Genomic DNA, 20,188 nt, shown 5'->3' with positions numbered 1-20,188 from the left:
AAGTTCCATGTCACCAAACCAAAGTTAAATTGTTTATCTGATTTTCTGAGAAATCACAAGAGAGATCATAGCCAAATCCCCAAATAGGCCAGTTTTTAACCAGGATGATAAGGAAATCCCTTCTGCTTTAACCCTTATAAGGAAAATAACCTGAAGTAGCCTGGTGTTAACCAATCCGATTTTTAAAAAGTTATGCTGGCCAGGTGTGGTGGCTTATGCCTGCAATCCCAGTACTTTGACAGGCTGAGATGGGAAGATCACTTGAGCCCAGGAGTTTGAGAGTAGCCTGAGCAACATGGTAAAACCTTGTCTCTACAAAAAATACAAAATTAGCCAGGCATGGTGTTACATGCCTATAGTCCTAGCTACTCAGGAGGTTGAGGTGGGAGGACTTATTGAGCCCAGGAGGTTGAGACTGCAGTGAGTGGTGATTGCACCACTGTACTCCAGCCTGGGTGACAGAGCGAGACCCTATCTCAATATAAATAAATAAATACAGATAAAAATTAGGCTGTTTCCTTATTTCTACTCAAGTTACTTTATGAAATTCAACTGTCCTGCCATGCCTAATGGTATTCCTGTCTAAATCTTTAGTTGGGATGCTGCTAAATTCTTGAATTACTAATGAAAGCCAATGAGATCTTTAAATCCAATTTGTTAAAGTTTTATCTTTTGACTGGCAGAAATAACCCAAATGTCCATTGATGAAAGAATAGATAAAAGAAAATATAGCATATCCATATAATGGAATATATTTTGGCCATGCTACAACATGGATGAACCTTGAAGACATTATGCTAAGTGAAATAAGCCAGACACAAAAGGACACATATTACATGGTTCCACTTGTATGAGGTATCTAGAATAATCAAATTCATGAGACAGAAAGTAGGATAGTGATTACCAGGGGCTGGGGAAAGTGGAGAATGGTGAGCTAGTGTTTAATGGGCACAGAGGGTTTTGTTTGCTTACTTGTTTGTTTTGGGTACGGAAAACTGAAAAAGTTCTGGAGATGGATAGTGGTGATGATTGCACAACAATGTGAATGTTCGGAGTGCCACTGAACTTAAACATGGTTAAAATGGTAAATTTCATGTTATGTATGCTTTACCACAATTAAAATATGTATATGCAGTATCTTTTAAAGTCTTTATATTTACTTTTATATTCATTTTTCTTTAATTGAAGGAGATGGAAGACATTTCTACTAAAATTATAGATGCATTTATTATTTGACCAAGATGTATCCTACAGATATGCCTGCTCACATATGGAATGTCATTATGTTCAAAGTGATTCACTGCAACATTGTAATACTAAAAGACTGGAAATAAAGTATGTAACTAGAAGAAACTGGTTAATAAATTATGTGTATCCATGCAATAGAGTACTAAGCAACTGAAAAACAAATGAGGAAGATCTCTAATTTATTGATTTAGAAAGATTTTCAGGATAGATTAAGTGAAGAGAACTTATGCCAAGTGTATCTAGCATGCTACATTTGGCATAACAAATGGGAGGAGTAAGACTATATATTCATATGAGCTTATGTTTGCACAAAACACTGAAAAGATAAACAAGAAGACACTAATAACAAGCGTTACCTGTAGCAGGCAAGGGGGATGGAGTCGATGGGAACCAGGGTTGAAGGGAGGTTTCTCTGTTTATATTCTAAAATAGTGTTCTGATTTTTGAACCATGTAAACATAGTATCTAATCAAAATAACAGTTATAAATATTTAGAAGGTGAAATAGGGAAAAGGGGGGAGTAATAAAGGGGATACTCAATTCATCCCTTCTACTGCTTACTGCCCCCCACATCAGCTTTATGAATGTTTTAGTTGGTTTCAAATCTGAGATTAACTGAAATAAATATAACATTACAATAGTTGTATTTCAGGCTCTTCACATGGATTAACTTAATCCTTCTAACAACATAATGAGATAGGTACCACATTAACATTCTCACTTTAACAAATAAGAAAACAGAGGCACAGAGAGGGTAAATAACTAACTCTAGCTCTCACACAGCTAGTAAATTGCTGTTAGAATTTGAGCCCAGGCTGGTGTGGTGGCTCATGTCTGTAATTCCAGCACTTTGGGAGGCTGAAGCGGTTGGATCGCTTGAGCCCAGGGGTTCGAGACCAGCCTGGGCAACATTGTGAAACTCCGTCTTTACAAAAAAAAAAAAAAAAAAGAAAAGAAAAAAAGAAAGCTAAAAGGGCATGGTGGCGCGCGCCTGTAGACCCAGCTACTTAGGGAGGCTGAGAGGTGGGAGGATCGCCTGAGCCTGACAAGTCAAGGCTGCAATGAGCCATGATTGTGCGTGCTACCGCACTCCTGTTTAGGCAACAGAGCGAGACCTGTCTTAGAAAAAAAAGAATTTGAACCTATGTCTAAAATTTTAAAATGCCATTATGTAAATTTGTATTTTACATTCCCATCATAAGCGCATGAGAATGCCTGTATCCCCATATGACAGGTGACACTGAGGAGCAGCAAAACTTAATTTTCTCCCACAGGCTAATGGAGGAGATATGGTTTATCGCTATTGTTTTAATTTGCAGTTTAACACTTGGAATTGAGTCCTCCAGACCCTCTGCGCTTTCTCCCCTCCGCCGAGAGGGGGCGCTCGCTACGACACGCCGATTTCTTATGGTCCTAATCGGCTTCCCAGGCACAGTGCGCGTGCGCTTAGCCTGTCCCAGGTGTCCAGCTTTGTGCCTGATTGATGTAATCCCGGCTGCGGTCGGCGCGCAGTTTTCAGTCAGGGCGGGACTGCGGGAAAAGAGCGTTCATTGGATCCAGAACGCCTCTGGGACTCCAGGCCGAAGGGTTCTGGGCGGTCCTGGAAGGGTCTGGCGGCGAGTCGGGCAGCCCACGAGGGCGGGGAGGGCGGGGCCGGCCCCGCAGGGTCTTGGGCGTCGGTCGTCTGTGGGGCCGGACCTGGGCGCGGAGCCCCTGACAGTGCAGGTACGGAGGCGCGACCCTGCTAACCGTCTGCTCCGCCGGCCCACTACATGTTCGTGAGGTTGCCGGCGGTGGGCTGGGGATTCGGTGCTGGTCTAGGGCAAGACACCGAGCCCGGTGTGCGGGGCGGGGACTGGCAGGGATGGGCTGGATCAGGGGTGGGCGCTTGCCGGGGTCTGGGGGCTCCGCCTGAGCGTTTGCCCCGAGGCCCGTCTGACCCACCTCAGCTCTTCAGCCTAGCAGTGTTCTCTTGGGATCAGAGTGACTGCGCCTTAGAGTTCTCCAGAACTGCAAGGGTCTCCCTTCCGTTCCTGCGAGCGTCCGAGGCGCCCCTGAATCCATACTGAGCTACAGGTTTCCTGTGGGCACATGGTTGAGAAATTCGTGTCAAACGGGGAGAAAAATCTTAAAGGACTCACAGCATGGGAGTCTGGATATGGCTTGTGTGTGTGATCCTACTGCTGGGGTCCGCCTTAGCTGGCAAGATGATCCTTGAAGTCATCTTGCGCATCCCTTAACTTTAGACAGAACCACAGCTAAATCACACAGATAAGGATCTCTGCTGTTTTTAGAGGCAGGGGTTTGAAAAGTTACCCTCATTTATTGCAGTGAGGACAGCAGCAAACCCATATTGATCACTGGCTACTCGGGTATACTTAAGGTACTGAGAGGCGAAAAGCTAGGAGGTAGAGATTGACATCCTTTACTTAATGTACTGCCAAAGCCTAAGTTATGAGATGTTAAAAGAGATAATGATAACTTTATTTTAAAAAGGCATTTTTGTTCTCAAAAGCTGTTGGAAAATTCGTGGTTAAACTTTACTACAGAATATTGCAGAGCCTTTAATATGCTAATAATATTTACCATGAATCTCCAACTGGGGGTATGGTATGCAGAATTTCCCAAATTTTACTAGGATATACTGTTATTCTTGGGTGATGCCCCTGGTTAACATGTGGAACCGTTTGGGAATTGGAGTTCCAGAATTAGAAATTCAGGGTTTAGAAGGGGCAGTAGGGGTCAGTGCGTTTTGAGTTTTAATGGTGTGCACGTGTAATGGGATCTCCTTACAGTACAGGTTATGATTGGTTCTACATTTCTAACAAGTTCCCAGGTGATGCTAATGCTACTGGCCCATGGAACACAATCTGAGTAGCAAAAGTGTAGATCACTGGATTGAAAGTTAGAGACCATGTTTTCCAGAACAGAGTATGCTGCCTTGAGAGATTAACTTTGTCTGTCCAGGCCTGTAAGATAGGAGTTTGGACTACAAGATCTCAAATATTTCTTTCAGATTTAAAATTCTGTGAGTCTAGTCTAGTTATCCCTGTAGTGTTGAATTCTATCTAAAATATTCTTGCCAATTTGGTAAATTTTGCAGTTTGGCTTGAACATTTAAAATAATGGGGAATTGTCTACAAATAAGGCATCCCATTTTATTCTTGGAATAGCTCAAGAAGGAAGTTCTTCATGTTCCTGAAATACATCTCTGCAACTTCCATGCTGTTGGTCCTAGATTATCTCTTAATCAAACAGAAAAAAAGTGTCACCCGTCTTCCTAAAAAGTTGATTCCAAGTATTAGATGACAGCTGTGCCTACTATGATTTTTGTAAGTGGAATTGTGTTTAATTCTTCCATTATGTTTAAGAAATCCCTTTCTTTTTTTTTTTTTTTTTTGAGACTGAGTCTGGCTTTGTCGCCCAGGCTGGAGCGCAGTGGCCGGATCTCAGCTCATTGCAAACTCCGCCTCCCAGGTTCACACCATTCTCCTGCCTCAGCCTCCCGAGTAGCTGGGATTACAGGCGCCCGCCACCTCGCCCGGCTAGTTTTTTGTATTTTTTAGTAGAGACGGGGTTTCACCGTGTTAGCCAGGATGGTTTCGATCTCCCGACCTCATGATCCACCCGTCTCGACCTCCCAAAGTGCTGGGATTACAGGCTTGAGCCACCGTGCCCGGCCTAGAAATCCCTTTCTTAAATTTGTCTTTGTTATGTGTGGAGTGTAGTGGGGCTTTGGCTGGACTTTGAAGGATGGGTGTGGCTTGCAAGACTAGAAAAGTATCTTAAGCAGCTGACAGTGGTGCAGAGATGGGATTGCATCTGTTGAATCCAGGATTGTTTGATTATAGCGAGAAATGAGATTATCAATGAGAGATGTCGAGCAGATGGGTGTAGGGACAAAGCAGTGTTTTAGCAGATGTATTTGCTTTACTGTGACGTATAAGATGGTTGGAACTAGGGAAGGAGGGGGAGAGGGGGAGCTGGATAGGCTTCGCATAGCAATGTTAGAGAATTTAGGTTGATAATAATAATGCCTTGTATTTATTTATGACACTTTACAGAACTTTTCACAGGCATGATCTCATTTGATCTAATATTCCTATGAGGTAGGCAGAGCAGCTGTTATGCTGTTTTGTAGATGATGCACAAAGAGGGTAAATGATTTGCCTTGATTTTCAAAGCTATTACATGGCAGCCTGAAGTAATGATAGTGATAGTGGAGGAGAAAGGAAAGATGCAGGAGGGAGTACTAAGGACGAATTGATAAGTGGGGCCTGACTGACCATGAGGATACAAAGGAGAAGAAATTGTTAGGGAAGAGTCAAAGTAGTTGGGTGAATCATAATGCCATTGACAACTGCCACTCTAGGTTTTACTCTGCAAGCTTTATCATTGATAGCAGCTGCTTGGAGTTACAGGTTGAGAGGGATTCTAGATGATTCCCAGGTTGCTTGGCCTGTCTACAGCTACTAGGTGATACTGGGTGCGCTTGGACTATCCGTCTCATACCAAGTAAAATAGGAACTTGGTCCTCAGTGTCCCCTGAAGAGGTAAGAGCTGAAATATTGCTGGATTCATGTCTATATTAAGGTCCTTGCCATCCTGGAGACTCCTGACTTTGGCTTTGTATCATTTTGCTTTTGAGATTCAGGCTGATATTAGTTGAATGTGGTCAAGGGACAGGTTAGCTGTTTAGTCTGGCCTCCCCAAGGGCTTCACTACAGCAGAGCATGGGCCCTTGCTGCCCCCAAATCCTCCCTAATGCTGTTTCCCAGGAGATCTGCACCTCACCTAGAGCCGTCTCTGTTATTCTTTTACCCTGGAAGTATATGAGATTGAGATTTAGTGTCACTACCAAATTCCATAGAACCTAGGGCTGTTCCTGCACTTTTAGTTTCTTAGGCTCCTATCTGGAGTGGAAAGAGCCATGTTTACTGAGGGTTGGGGGAGAGATGTGTGTGTGCATGTGTGTGTGCACTTGAGTATTGATTTCCCCAATGGTGGTGGTCTTCAGGGGTGGATCTACTCTCTGGGAAAACTGTCAGACAATTTATATCCTGAGTGTGATGTTGGTACAGGCATCTATTCAACATTGAATGCCTTCTCTGTGCAAAGCCCTATGTTGAGTGCTTAGATACTGAGATGGATACAATCCTCTGTCCTGGAGGAATTCATAGTAGAGTAAGAGACGATATTTTAAATAGAATGTGGTATTGAAATAGAGATATGTCCCAAGTGCTCTGTGAGGGCAGAGGAGGGAATGATTAGCTTTACATGGAGAAGCCAGAAGAGTCTTTAGGAAAGAGGTGAGAATTGGGCTGAGCCTTGAAGGATGAGGAGGAAGAATGGTCCTGGTGATACTTGTAACATTTGCAGATGCATAAAGGGAAAGGCAGATAGATGCAAGTGGCTGGAATAAAAGAGAACTTTGGTGATTGATGCGACCGGATTCATAATGAAGCCACATTGTTGTATTTTGTTTTGTTGTTTAGAGATGGGGTATCGATATGCTGCCCAGGCTGGAGTGCAGTGGCTATTCACAAGCAAGATCATCAGGCACTACAGCCTGGAATTCCTGGCCTCAAGTGATCCCCTTCAGCCTCCTGAGTATAGGTGGGTCTGCAGGCTGCTGTGCCAGTTTGAGAATTTGAGGCCAGTGTTTTTTTTGTTTTTTGTTTTTTTTGAGATAGAGTCTCACTCTGTCACCCGGACTGGAGTGTGGTGTGATGGTGCGATTTTGGCTCACTGCAACCTCCTGAGTATTTGGGACTATAGCTACTACAACTAGGACTACTCAGCGTCCTTAGTAACTGGAACTATAGGCATGCACCACCATGCCCAGCTAATTTTTGTATTTTTAGTAGAGACAGGGCTTCACCGTGTTGGCCAGGCTGGTCTCAAACTCCTGGCCTCAAGTGATCTTCCCGCCTTGGCCTCTGAAAGTGCTAGGATTACAGGTGTAGCCACTGTGCTTGGTCAAGACCAGGTTGTTAATGGCCTGTAGTGCAGTGCTAAAAATATTTCATTTTGTGGGCAGAGAAACCACCGGAGGCTTTTAGGCAGGAAGATGACGTGATTGTATTTTGGGAAGCTAAATGTGGAAATAGACTGAAGGGGAAGAACCTGATTCAGGGACATCGGGAGACTCTTGTAATATCATGGACATGGTTTAGGGCTGATCTAAGGATTAGGTCAGTGGGGATGGAGAGGGCAGGGTGAATCTGAGAGAGACTGGAGAAACAGAATTAACCAGACATAATGACTAAATTGGTTGTTGAGAACAAGAGAGGGAGTTGTTGCAAATGACTCAGTTTTCTATTTTGAGTGGATGGTAGTGCCAATAGCAAAGAGGGAATATAGAAGAGGAGCCTTTTTTTTTTTCTTTTTCTTTTTTTAAAGTGAGGGAGATACCAAGTGTGTTTTGGGTCATATTGAACTTGAGGGCTCTGTGGCGGTTAGCAGACAGGGTGAGATATGAGTCTGAAGTTCAGAAGAATTTCTGTCTAGGGGCAGTAAGTATGAGTGGTAGTTGAAGTTGTGGGAATGGATGAGCTCTCCCAGCCATGCTTATAGAAGGCTGAAAATAATGACAGAGGAGATGAGTATGATTGACATGCTAGGGTAAGAGAGAGTGTTGTCCAGGAAGCTAGGAAAGGAGAAAATTCCTGAAAAGGATTGACAGTCTCAGTTGCTACAGGGAGGTCAAGTTAGGATGAGCTTGGGAAACGCACCTTGAGGTTGTGTAGAACATTGTGGTCACCAGGGCTCATTTAAATTGTGAGCATCTTCAGTGAGTGGTAGGGATGGAGCCAGATAGCAGTGGATCGAGAAGTAGATGGGAAGTGGAGATAGAGAATGTGTACTCACTTTGAGTAGTTCAGCAGAGAAAGGAAGAATACAGAATGGTGGCAGCTTGTGGAGGAGGTAGCAGGGACTAGTTTTTCCTAGAATGGAAGAGTCTTGTTTATGGCTTTTCTGATGCCATGTAAGATCCAGTAGAGAGGGTGCAATGAAGACACAAGAGAAAGGACGATTGCTAAATCAGGTCCTCAGAGGAGAGGGAAAAGGGTGGGCCTTGAAAAGAAGGGAATACCATTTTCTTTAAAGAGGAATGTTGGAAGAAAGGAAGGAATTTAGGAAGAAAGAGATAATGACATATGCATGTAGATATATCTAAATTTGCAAAGAACTTCTTAACTAATAGGGCCAGTTTTCTTTTTCAGCAAGGTTATCTGCTGAGAGGTGGGGATACTGGTGTTGGCTTGGGTGGGAGTAAAGACTCGAAAATGGTAAAAATGGTGAAGGAAGCTTGAAACAACTGTTAAGAGGAAAGAGGAAGACAGTGGAATTGAAATAAGCTCCAAGAGTGTTGAGTACCCTCTGAACAGAAATCCTACGCTATAAGCCTCCCCTTCTTCATCTTTCTCATAATAATGATGGCTGACATTTATTGAGTGCTTTATAGAGGCACTGTTCTAAGTGATTTTCAGGCATTCTCATGTGATTTTTACAACAATCCTGTTAGAAAGTTACTGTTATTATCCCTTTCTTCCAGAAGAGGAAATTGAGGCATGGAGGATTAGTAGCACTTGTATTTGATGAATCTCTTACCTCTGCAGAAATGAATTCCTTCTCCTGAGGCATCAGAGAAGGCAGAAATTTAATCCCAACTCCCACTTTCTGGACCTTGAGAGCCTAGAGTCTAGGGTTGCTAAGGAGGGAATCTTACCATGCCAGTTTGTGGGCATGATGGTGGCATGGAGGGGGCAGGACAGTGGCATGGAGGGGGCAGGACAGTGGAATCAGTGTTACTGTCAGCTTTTGACAACTACATAGGGAAACTTGGATATTCTTGAGTGATTTTCCAGCATCCTGACTAGAAAGACAAGTGACCAATAGTGATTTGTCAGGAATTGTGGGCTGAGATTGTGTCACCTGAGAGGTGAATAAGAAGAGAGACCTTGTCCCTGTTCCTATCGCCTAGAAAAGGATAATTTTTTCTTGGCAGAGAGACTAGACAGATCTAAAACCTTATATAATAACATAATGATTATTAACTCACCTTATGTGTTTTCTCAGTTTGTGTGACAGATACAGTTTGTAGATAAGCTGTATACCTGACTTGAGTGAAAGGAGAGAGTGATGGGATGGCGTGGATGGAAGAGAAACGGACTTACCTTTTCCTGCTGCAGCCACTGAAGCATCATCTCTGTGTCCTTCCTTTTGAGGTTGCCATGGATACGCCTTTGCATGGTGGTTTGAGGAGATTGATTTCCATTATGATCAGATGATGACGTGGGTTTAAAAAGAGAAAGGATGGAATGCTCTGCTTTTGGGGAGTGGCCGGCGAGCTGCCCAAAAGGCAGAGCCCAGTACAGCCGATGGGGCTGTGGCTTTGTTGGCTGCTTTGGCTTTTGCTGAAGTTGTGAAATGGTGCATCTCTCTCTTTAGAGCGCAGGCTCAGGGTTCCCTGTCTACAGGGTCCTAGTGCCAGGAACTTGCTGGTTGATTCAGGGGGAGGAATCAGCAGGAACTTCAAACAGGCTAAGTCAGACTTCTCATACCACTGAGAGCATTGCAGTTCTTGAGTACAGGACTGAGTGCCTCTTACCTTCCTGCAGAAGTTCCTATATTGAAGATGAGTGAAGCATATAGCATAGCTTTTCTTCTTGACTCTTAGAGGTCTGGGCCCTTGGAGGTGGGCCTGGAAGTCATTGGATATTTCTGGGGGAAGGGGACATTTTGAGATGGCGTAGAGCTGCATTCAGAGTGGGAGTGGGTCTGTAGACATTTTTTAGGGTAATGAGGAGCTGGAGAAGGGAAGGAAGTCCATTGAGTGTGTAGGCCCTATCTATGAAATCTGTAAGGCAGATACTGAGTAGGACCTAGGAACAAAAAGCTCTGTACACATTGTCTTCTGGGGTCCTGTGAATATCTGGAATCCAGCTTTCCAAGCTTCCAGTCTCCCAGCCTCCATTTACCACTCAATAAGCAGACCTTTTCCTTTCTGACTCCTGAAGGACTTAGGTCCACACTTATCTCTTCCTTACTAGTGCTTTCAGAGATGTATAGTTTTGCCTTGCTGTCAGACTGCCTGGATTTCAGACAAGCTCCTCTAGGAGTGGGAAAGCAGGGAAAGCAGACAGTTGGGTTAGCCCAGGATCAAGGTTTGATAAGGTGAGACAAGAGGAGATCAAGGTATCAAAGAATGCTGGAGTGCCAGTAAAAACAAGGTAGAAATGGTTCAGACAGGGGAGAAATGGTAGAGATGGAAAAGAGTCTTTTTTTTTTTTTTTTGAGACGGAGTCTCGCTCTGCCGCCCAGGCTGGAGTGCAGTGGCCGGATCTCGGCTCACTGCAAGCTCCGCCTCCCGGGTTCACGCCATTCTCCTGCCTCAGCCTCCCAAGTAGCTGGGACTACAGGCGCCCGCCACCTCGCCCGGCTAGTTTTTTGTATTTTTAGTAGAGACGGGGTTTCACCATGTTAGCCAGGATGGTCTCGATCTCCTGACCTCGTGATCCGCCCGTCTCGGCCTCCCAAAGTGCTGGGATTACAGGCTTGAGCCACCGCGCCCGGCCGGAAAAGAGTCTTTTTCCTTCTCACTTTCTCCTTTTTAATTCTCCAAAATCTTATTTTCCTATAATTTCCTGAAATTTCTCTAAGACTATTGGCAGTTTATTTACTAGACACAGATATTTTTCCCTCCTCTCTTCCCATTTTTCTAGCTATTTTAGTGGTATTTAATATCATTGGAGAAGAAAATGGATTAGAAATCCAAGAGGTGTCTGTCTCCTCCCTGGCTGGGGTAACATTAACCCAGGATTGTCCCATGGGATATGGGCCTGGGCCCGGTAATGCTGTGGAAGGAGCACCTACCAGTAGAGATATTCAGATGTGCCCCTCTGCCATTTTTTGGCTATAAGACTTAGGCAAGTCATTTGACTTCTGAGACACAGTTCTATCATCTGTGGAATGGAGAGAATGGAATCTGTTTTGGCTACCATCACAGGTTCATTTTTGAAGGAGATAGTGAAGTACATGTATTCGTGTATACAATTAAGTTTTCCCCAGAGAAGGCCCTAAGAACGGGATGCATTTTCTCTCTCCTAACATGTTGTTTCCCCTCCCATTTCTTCAATTCTGTTAATGTTTCAATTATTACATTTCTCATGCTTGAAAACTTCCTGAGTTTATTCATTTACTTATTCATGCATTCATTGACCCATCCATTTATCCTTGCAGCATTTGAGTTCCTACTGTGTGCAAGTCATCATGGATATTCCCTTAAAATAATGAATGAAGATGTTATCTGCCATTTGGTGAGCATACAGACATTGTGCTAAATGCTTTATTTAAATCTTATTTAATATTCAGAATGTCCCTGTGAGGTAACATTATTTCTTCCTTTTTGCGGTTGAGGTAACCAGGGCTCAGGAAGTTAAATATCTTGCTCAGAGGAGAACCAAAGGTGTATTCAGGTCTGTCTCCAGAGCCCGTGTAGGCCTGCTGCCTCTTTCCTCATGTTTGATCTATTACAGGGCCTTCTTAGGGCTTTTTTGGTACTGTCTCTGAATTGGCCTCTTTCTTCTCACTCTCCTGATCCTGGTTCAGGCCTTCCTTACCCTATGTTCACTATTGCAGCAGCCTCCTTGCTGTTATTCCTGTCTTTGCCAGGTTGCTCCTGCCTGCACTCCATCCTGCAGGTGTCATCAGTTTGATCTTCCTAAAATAATTTTCACTATGCTGTCTCCTGCTCAGGAACAGGACTGCCTTCCTGTGATTATTGGATCAAGACCATCTGTGTCTGCCTGATGTTAAACTTCTTGCCTACCCACAGTTACCTCCCAGTACATTGCAATGTTAAGATGTTTATTTATTCAATAAATATTTGACCATGAGCTATGTACTGGCTACTGGATCATAAAGAGGAAAAGGTGTGGGCTATGCTTCAAAAACCTTGTAGTTTGATAGAATAACTCATCTAGAATTCATTACTTCAGCTAAGCCAGTATTCTTTACTATTCCCTGGTCAAGCCAAGTTATTTCTGCCTCTATTCATACTGTGTTCACAACTTACAGGGCTTTCTGGGCCTTTCCACATACTTTCTAAAATCCCCATAATTCAAGGCATGCTTAGGTACCCCCTTTCTTTCTAATTTACCTCTCTCTATAATTTCTTATAATATTTATTGTGTAGCTGTATATACCATTATCATGTCAGGTAATTCTTTGCACTTCTATAATTTCTGTACTTTTTACAAGGTACTTTTTTTTTTTTTTTTTTTGAGTCTCAGTCTGTCACCCTGGCTGGAGTGCAGTGGTGTGATCTTGGCTCATTGCAACCTTCACCTCCCGGCTTCAAGCGATTCTCATGCCTAAAGTCTCTCAAGTAGCTGAGATTATAGGCATGCGCCACCACACCCAGCCCATTTTTGTATTTTTAGTAGAGATGGGGTTTTTCCATGTCAGCCAGGCTGGTCTTGAACTCCTGGTCTCAAGTGAGCCACCAGCCTCAGCCTCCCAAAGTTTTGGGATTACAGGCATGAGCCACCACGCCTGGCCTACAAGGTACTTGTATATGCTTTAGCTTTTTTGAACCTCATAATACTGACATAGATATGGCAGATATTATTTCCATTTCATAGGAAAATAAACAGATTCCAAGAAGTTGGGGGACTGTTGATACCTATGTGGTTAGTGAGTTGTGAGGCTATTTTTAGATCTGAGCTCTTTTGAATTTTTGAAGGCAGTGTGGCCTACAGGAAGAGCAGTGGGTTGGAAGCCTAGAGATGTTTGTGGTAATGATGAGGGGTAGTAGAAAGCACAGAGGGCTCTGGGTCAGGTCGTTTCCAGTTTTGGCTCTACTCCTCACAGCCTGTGTAACTTCAGGGAAGTTGCTCAGTTCTCAAAGCCTCAGTTGTCTTGTCAGCATCATCCCTGGCCAACCTCTCATTGGGGTTATTGTAATGTCCATATATGATGACATTGTTCTTAGCTAACTTTTATTTAGCACTTACAAAAATACCAGGCAGTGTTCTGGATGCTTTGTATGGATTATCTCAGCTAATCCTCACGATACCTCTCTGAAATATGTTCTTTGTTACTTCCCCATGGCAGATGAGGAAATTGAGGCATAGAGATGTTAAGTAACTAGACCAAGTTTATGTAGCTACCAAGTGGTAAAGCCAGGAAAGTAGCCTGAGTCTAGAACCAGTAATCAACCATGGTTCTATAAAATGTCTTTTTTTTAAGGTAGACTGTGAAGTGCCCCGAACATGTGAGGTCCAGGCTGCAAGGACGTGCCTGGCCTTGCCCACCTGTGTAATGGTGAATAGGGAAAGGAAGGGGAAACATGGAGATTTTGCAAGGAGGAGAGAGATGATTTCCTAGGGGGTCTGGCCAGGACTGAAGGTACGGAATTGTGTTTTGGGGCTATATTTCTGAATGTTGGCTATCATTCTACTGTTGGGCTACCTGGCCTATCTTAGGAGGGTAGAGTGGGGTGAAGTCACTGTTCTGCCAGTGAAGTAAGCCCAGTACAGAAAAGACAGGCATCCCTAGGCCCAAGGGAACTAGATCCATACCATACTCAGTGGAGCCATAGGTCAGACCCCAGGCCAACCTTGTTGGCTGTGTAGGAGCAGGGACCCTGGTCTTTTGGTTCCTAGCCCATGATAGATGTGCCAGTGAATGAAAGCAGTATGGTTACATAGTCCCTTGGAGACCTCTTATTAGAATGCATAATCTCATTAAATTAAACAATTTTAGTTATAAAAGTAATACATGGTTATTGAAGAATTTTTGTGAAATACAGAATCGTAGAAAATAAACCATTTCATTGGGTCTGAGATGCTAGGAGGCAAGCCCAAGAGTACAAGGGGCAGATGGCTGAGGTGGACTGGGCATTGTGCTACAAGAAGAAAGAAGGGCTCTCTGCTTTTGACTACCGCCTTTAGTAATGCGGTTGAGTCTGATACTCTTGGGTTTTACAACCTGGCCCCTTATAACAACCATAAAGGGTGAAGAGTGACTATGGCAACCTTTGCCAGCCTTGTGGGAGGGGGCTGGGGTACTTGGCTTGCTTTGCTATGTGTGTGAAGTTGCCTCCATTACTGCCCTTCCCTTGCTGCCTATTGGGCAGGTCCTGCCTCCTCTGGCTCAGTTTGAGATTGAAATCCAGGCCGTAATTGCATGAATTTGGACCTTGAATCCAGAGTTTAGAGAGGGGAGGGAGAGAGAAGAGCACCAGAAAGGTGAATGAGAGACCCTTATTTTGGCTGTGTGGAGGCCCTAGGCAGCTGATCACTTTGAAGTGTCACTTGATGCTTATGGGCCTGGTAAGGCCTTACATCATGGGGGACAGGGGAACAGTGATGGTGAGTGGGTACAGACTAGGAGGACCTGTCAAGACTGTTCCCAGCCCTAGGACAGTATACTCAAGAGGTGAGTGCTGAGGGTCTGTGGCGCAGGCCCAGCCCTTAGTCCCTGGCCCAGGTGAAGCAGGGGGGCACTAGGACCCAGAGGCTAGCACGGTTCCTGACAAGTCTAGAGCAGCACTAGCGCAGAGTGAGACTCATCAGCTGGCAAGCAGGATTCTGTGTCTCTGGGTTCAGGAATCCTCAGGCAGCAGAGGGGACTTGCTCCTCAGCCCCCATCACTGCCGCCACCCCTACCCGTGTAGGCCACCGAGTGAGGCCCATGGACTGGGGAGGGCTGTGCCTGACGACTCCTGTGTCCCTCTATGAGGGCCCAGCGCCCTGACCCTCCTGCCTAGGTTTCTACCTTTTTCTCTGTCTTTGGCCAGCTGGGGGAGGGGGTAGAGGCCGGGTGAGCAACATGGCACAGAGCAAGAGGCACGTGTACAGCCGGGTAAGTGGCCCTAATCTGGGATGGCCCTGGAGGGCTGCTGGGGAAGGCCTGGGTGCCTGTGGACATCATTGCTGTGGGGGCTGGGGAGATAGGCTGGAGCTCAGCTGGGGGCACTCAGACTGTGTTTTCTAAGGAGCCCTCGAAGCCCTGGTGGTGTAAGGCTGGACAGGCTTCCCTTTACAGAGTTGATCCCTAAATGGGGACTAGCAAGGCCTGACCTCTGACTCTAATTGGCCCTCATACCAGGGGCTCCTGAGGGGGTCCAGACTATCCTGGGGACTCAGAATGGGGATGATGTGTCAGAGAGGTCTTATAGTAAAGCCTTTCTTTAGAGCTGCTTTGTTATTTGTTACTTGCTTTCTTTCTCTTCTGAGATTGAATCTGTAGCTACTGTTGTGGCCCCCTGGTTCTGAGAGGCTTATTGGGGTTGGAAAGTGGGGGAATCTCTGACTTTGGGTTCAGCCTTTTATATCACTGGCAATTCCTTTTATTATCAGGTCCATGAGAGCCATCCTGCTGTTCCAGGTGTGATTTGAGATCCTGGAGCCTCTGGGAACTATATCCTCACCTTCCTGGATGAGCTCTTTGGGGAAGGGAATTAGGCAATGACAGGTTGGGAGGTGTCCTGGCTCTTCCATGGCTCTGCTAGGGCTCCCTGCTGAAGCTATTATGAATGAGAGTATCAGAAGGGACTCCCATAGAGTCTTTAGGATGATGGTATCACTTCATCATGCCTCATTCATCTGTTTGCTGCAAGGCCCCTGGTTCATGGAGTTGCTATTGCTAAAAATGACAAGTGTGATTTTCTTCTAAACCATGGGCCTCTTTGGGACCTAATTTTCTATTGTGTTCAGTCATCATGGGTGTGCCAGAAGCTGAGAGCTGCCCAAGGACAGTGTCTTAGTCTGTTCTTTTGCCTTGCCCATCTGTGGAGTGATAAACCATTCATTTGGACCACTGAGCAGAGTCTTGGGAACAGAGTGAGGGGTAGATCCACCCAATTTACTTGGCCTATGTTTTCCTTTTTATAGCAAAATAGCATGGAGAAGAATCTCCAGAACTTGGGGATAGAGAGTTGACCAAACAAGACTCAGGCCAGGTAGAAGGGAGTTGAATGGTTGAATGGGCTGTGGTGAAGCATCTGGGGTTTCATGGTGGGTTGTGGATGGGGATGGGAGGAGTCAGATCGGGAAGGAGAGGTGGTGACTTAAGGGTCTGGAAGGAGGCACAATTGTGTGCCTCTGAAAGGATGAGGCCTAAGAAAACCATTTGAAACACAGAGGAGACAAGTGACAGTGGAAGGGGAAACAGGATTCTGTAGGTTCACCCACTGAATTGCCTGTCTTCCCAGCTCAGACTCCTGAGTCAGGGCATTGGGTTGTGGGGAGCCTGGTCTAAACTGAGTTATTTGCTTGAGCTTAATTCCCTTCCTGAGAGGAGAATTAAGGAGGCAGTGCTCCTGAGAAAGCAGCCACGTGGTGACATTCACAGACTGATCAATGAATTCCGATTTGTTATAAAAAAAATATAAACCCTTAAAAATTCTAGCAGATTCCAGAGGAATTTGGATAAATCTTAGAAGAGAATATCACTGACATGTTTTCAGAGGGGAATTTGGGGTTCTACCCAATTCTGCAAATGGGGTTTAAGAAAATGATTCTGGTTGTTTTTCAGTCCAGCATCTTGGCTGAGGCATTTCTTATACATGAGAATGCCACCTTTGATCTGAGGCCTCTAACTGTCTATGTTTACCTATGTCTTTCTTTCAGACGCCCAGCGGCAGCAGGATGAGTGCAGAGGCAAGCGCCCGGCCTCTGCGGGTGGGCTCCCGTGTAGAAGTGATTGGAAAAGGCCACCGAGGCACTGTGGCCTATGTTGGAGCCACACTCTTTGCCACTGGCAAGTGGGTAGGCGTGATTCTGGATGAAGCAAAGGGCAAAAATGATGGAACTGTTCAAGGAAGGAAGTACTTCACATGTGATGAAGGGCATGGCATCTTTGTGCGCCAGTCCCAGGTATTCACGCCCTTCCTCTATGTGTGTGCATGTGTGCACATGTCTGTTGCATGTGCAGCTGATGTGTTGGTACTTCCTTTTCCTGAGCATGGGCATAAGCCTCTGGTTGGGAGAGTGGAAGGTAGTGGGGGAGGGAAGATTGGAGATCCATCCTTAGGGAAGCTGCCCTGTACTCTTGATTTGCTTGGAGCCTGGGGAGGGGCCCATATTACAGCCATCCTTGATCTGGCTGTATTGAATCTATTGATCTGGCTATATTGAATCTGGCCTCAGATCCAGGTATTTGAAGATGGAGCAGATACTACTTCCCCAGAGACACCAGATTCTTCTGCTTCAAAAGTCCTCAAAAGAGGTAACAACCACCCACTTAAAGTTGCCTCCTCATAGTCAGGAGGAGTCCCCAGGGCTTCTCCTCATAACATGGGGCCACAGTAGATCCTAAGATTTTTTTTCTATCACCACTATATTCCTTTATTATATCTCCCCCTACCTCTCTATACAAGTACACACTTTGTTTCTGTTTGCTTTCTACAGAGGGAACTGATACAACTGCAAAGACTAGCAAACTGGTGAGTGGTTTGGGGGTGGAAATGGGGAGTAATGGAGGGGAAGGAGAAATATGGGGGATACCCAGTGCTAGGCAGGTAGAAGTAGTAGGTGAGTCTGAGTTGCCTTCAAGTCTCTCCAGCTTCCCTAAGAAGGAGGATTTCTGGGGATTAATTTCTGCATTAGAGTTATAGTAAAGGTGGTAGCAGGGAAAAACTCATAGGCTCCATAAGTTCAGGGTCAAATGAGATTGAGCTGAGGGTGATAGGAAGGACAGGTCTAACCCTAGTAGTGTAGCCAACTTCCTACCTTTTGGAACCCAAAGATGCCAACATCTAAAGGGTCTGAGGGTAAGGTTAAGGTAGAAGATAGAGGAAGAAGCAATCTCCTATTCTCAAGTGAATGGCAAGGAGTCGGACCCTCTACCTCCTGTTTTAAGCTGGATGCAGAGGGTGCTTCCTAGTTCCTCTCTGCTACTCCGTGCAGGGTGTGTGAGGTGGGGCTGTAGACTCTGCAGCTTCTGTGGGCCAAGGGGTGAACATCATGGAAGCTGATCTTTGAGGGACTACTCATTTCACCCTGACAACCCCTTACCCCAACCTAACCTGTGTATGCCTGAGTTGGTCTTAACACCTATGCCCAGGACATCTGTTCTCTAACTCTGCTTTTTCCTACTCCTCATGCAGCGGGGACTGAAGCCTAAGAAGGTGGTGTGTTTACTATTTGTGCCTGGGTGGATGGGGGCCATGAGCCCCTTCCCCAGCTGTCCTGCATGTCCTTGGGTTGCTGCATGCCTGTGTGCGTATGACCTTGGGCTGGGATGGCCAGAGGAAATGGTGGCCTTGGCTTTCAGAGTTCCTTTGAAGGGTGCAAGAACTTCAGGCTCAGTGTCCACGTCCAGGTAGCACTCATTAGGGATGATTCTCTCTGCCCCAGGACTCCAAGTCAAAGATTCCCCAGTCAAAAACTATAAGCATTTGACTGTAAATGGCAGCAGTGTGAAATAGATCATTTACTGGGTTACAGTGGGTTCTCAGCCCGAGCTCGGACAACCGTAGAAGGATAGACTGGGGGAATGGGACAGAGGAAGATACCAAGTGATGGGGTTTTTTGCAAGGAGATGGGAGGTCAGGGAACAGCACATAGGGTAAGAGCAGTCCCAAGCTGGAAAACCTAAGAGCCTTCATGTGCCTGCCTCTGGATGGGCACTGCCATAAATATCCCCACACCCCGCAACTCTGCCTCATCAGTCTGTCCCTGCCTCCTTCCTCCTCTGATGGTGTGCCTGAGGCCTACCTCCTACCCCTTGCAGCCTTTCATCAACCATCTTTGGAGTGGGTGGGGCTCAATCATGTCACCTTCCCTCCCCTCCCCACCACAGACTCTTTCAACTCTTAGATTGCTGCCATGACCACTTCCTCATACCAGCCCTTGCCTTGGGCCTGTGCCCAAGCTCTTTTTGACCTGCATGTGCCTGTCTGGCCTGTATGTACTGTGTTGTATGTACAATTCTATGATTTCCTTATTGTCAGCCTATCTCAGGCCTTTCTGACATTGCATGGAGAGCTGCTGGATTGGGGCTGTGGGAGGGGAGAGGAAAACATCGCCTTTTCCAGGAGGAAACCAGCTCCTGGTTGGTGATGGGTCCTCACTTTGAAGTATTGCCACGGTAGAGACCACATGCCAGTACTTGCTTTGGTTGGAAATGGGGATATAAAGAAAATAGTGCTGTGAAGGATCCTGGGCCCATTTCAGAGTCATAGAAACTTGGCTTTGTCCTTTGATTATTGTCTCCTGGTTGGGGTTTCCATTTCACCTCAGGCCTTGAATAGAGAAGAGCACGAAACTATGATCTGATATTTATGGAGTTCTTTCCACAGCCTGGTCTGACCAGGGGCTTTGGCAGCTGCCTGGGGAAATGTGGGAAAGCCCAGGCTAGGCCACCCATGCTGCCCTTCTGCACTCATGTTGGAAAGTGTCAATCAGACAGTTGAGTGCCCCCACCCCGGGGCACCCCAGTCTTCCGCTCCAGTAGTTTTTTCAAAGCGGATCACTTAGCCTAGGGCCCCTGCTCTCACCCATGTGGATCAGGGAGCTGGTTCCAGAGCAAAAGAATGTGCTTTGAAGGGGAAGGCAGAAGAAAACTCAGATGTCTCTGCAAAGTGCTTAGTTCTTTTTGGAAACCCTTTAGAGACAAGCTTTAACCTGTCTACAACCAGGGGATGGTTGGAGAGGAGCCCAACAGTCATTAGAGCTGCTACTACCCAGATGCATGTTCCCCAGGGTTTCTTAGTCACTGTGTGTGCTCCTCAGAGCTGAGTCCTATTGCTGGAGGGGCATTCTAGATGTGTGTGTGCGCCAGATGAGAGACTGTAAGGATGTTGCCAGGTTGTATAAGAGACAGAAGTGGAGTTAATGGGGCTATGGGTGGGTGGGTGGCGGGGGAGGGGGGCAGAGTGTGAGTATGATGAGAGAGACTGCTGGAGCAGAGAGGCCCTGTGTCCCTG

The 20,188-nt window shown here is 45.7% G+C and overlaps 1 protein-coding gene across 11 annotated transcripts in view; it reads left to right on the top strand.

Moving 5' to 3' along the window:
• Positions 1-2,684: 2,684 nt before the first annotated feature.
• DCTN1 (dynactin subunit 1) overlaps positions 2,685-20,188 on the top strand; it is a 31,322-nt gene continuing 13,818 nt past the window's right edge. For 4 of the 11 annotated variants that reach the window (XM_033175156.1, XM_033175153.1, XM_033175155.1 and 1 more), the window contains exons 1-4: positions 2,685-2,973; positions 16,890-17,135; positions 17,409-17,487; positions 17,670-17,704. In XM_033175156.1, coding sequence (XP_033031047.1) covers positions 16,908-17,135; positions 17,409-17,487; positions 17,670-17,704 — 342 coding nt within the window. In that variant the 5' untranslated portion in view covers positions 2,685-2,973; positions 16,890-16,907. Of the gene's footprint in view, positions 2,974-11,493; positions 11,571-14,775; positions 15,121-16,889; positions 17,136-17,408; positions 17,488-17,669; positions 17,705-18,367; positions 18,389-20,188 lie in introns of those variants that run through there. The other 7 variants (XM_033175151.1, XM_033175152.1, XM_033175161.1 and 4 more) reach the window with 5 other exon arrangements.

Source organism: Trachypithecus francoisi, unplaced genomic scaffold, assembly GCF_009764315.1.
Source record: "Trachypithecus francoisi isolate TF-2019V2 unplaced genomic scaffold, Tfra_2.0 Lachesis_group17, whole genome shotgun sequence".
NCBI lineage: Eukaryota > Metazoa > Chordata > Mammalia > Primates > Cercopithecidae > Trachypithecus > Trachypithecus francoisi.
This window is presented reverse-complemented; position numbering and strand designations above follow the sequence as displayed.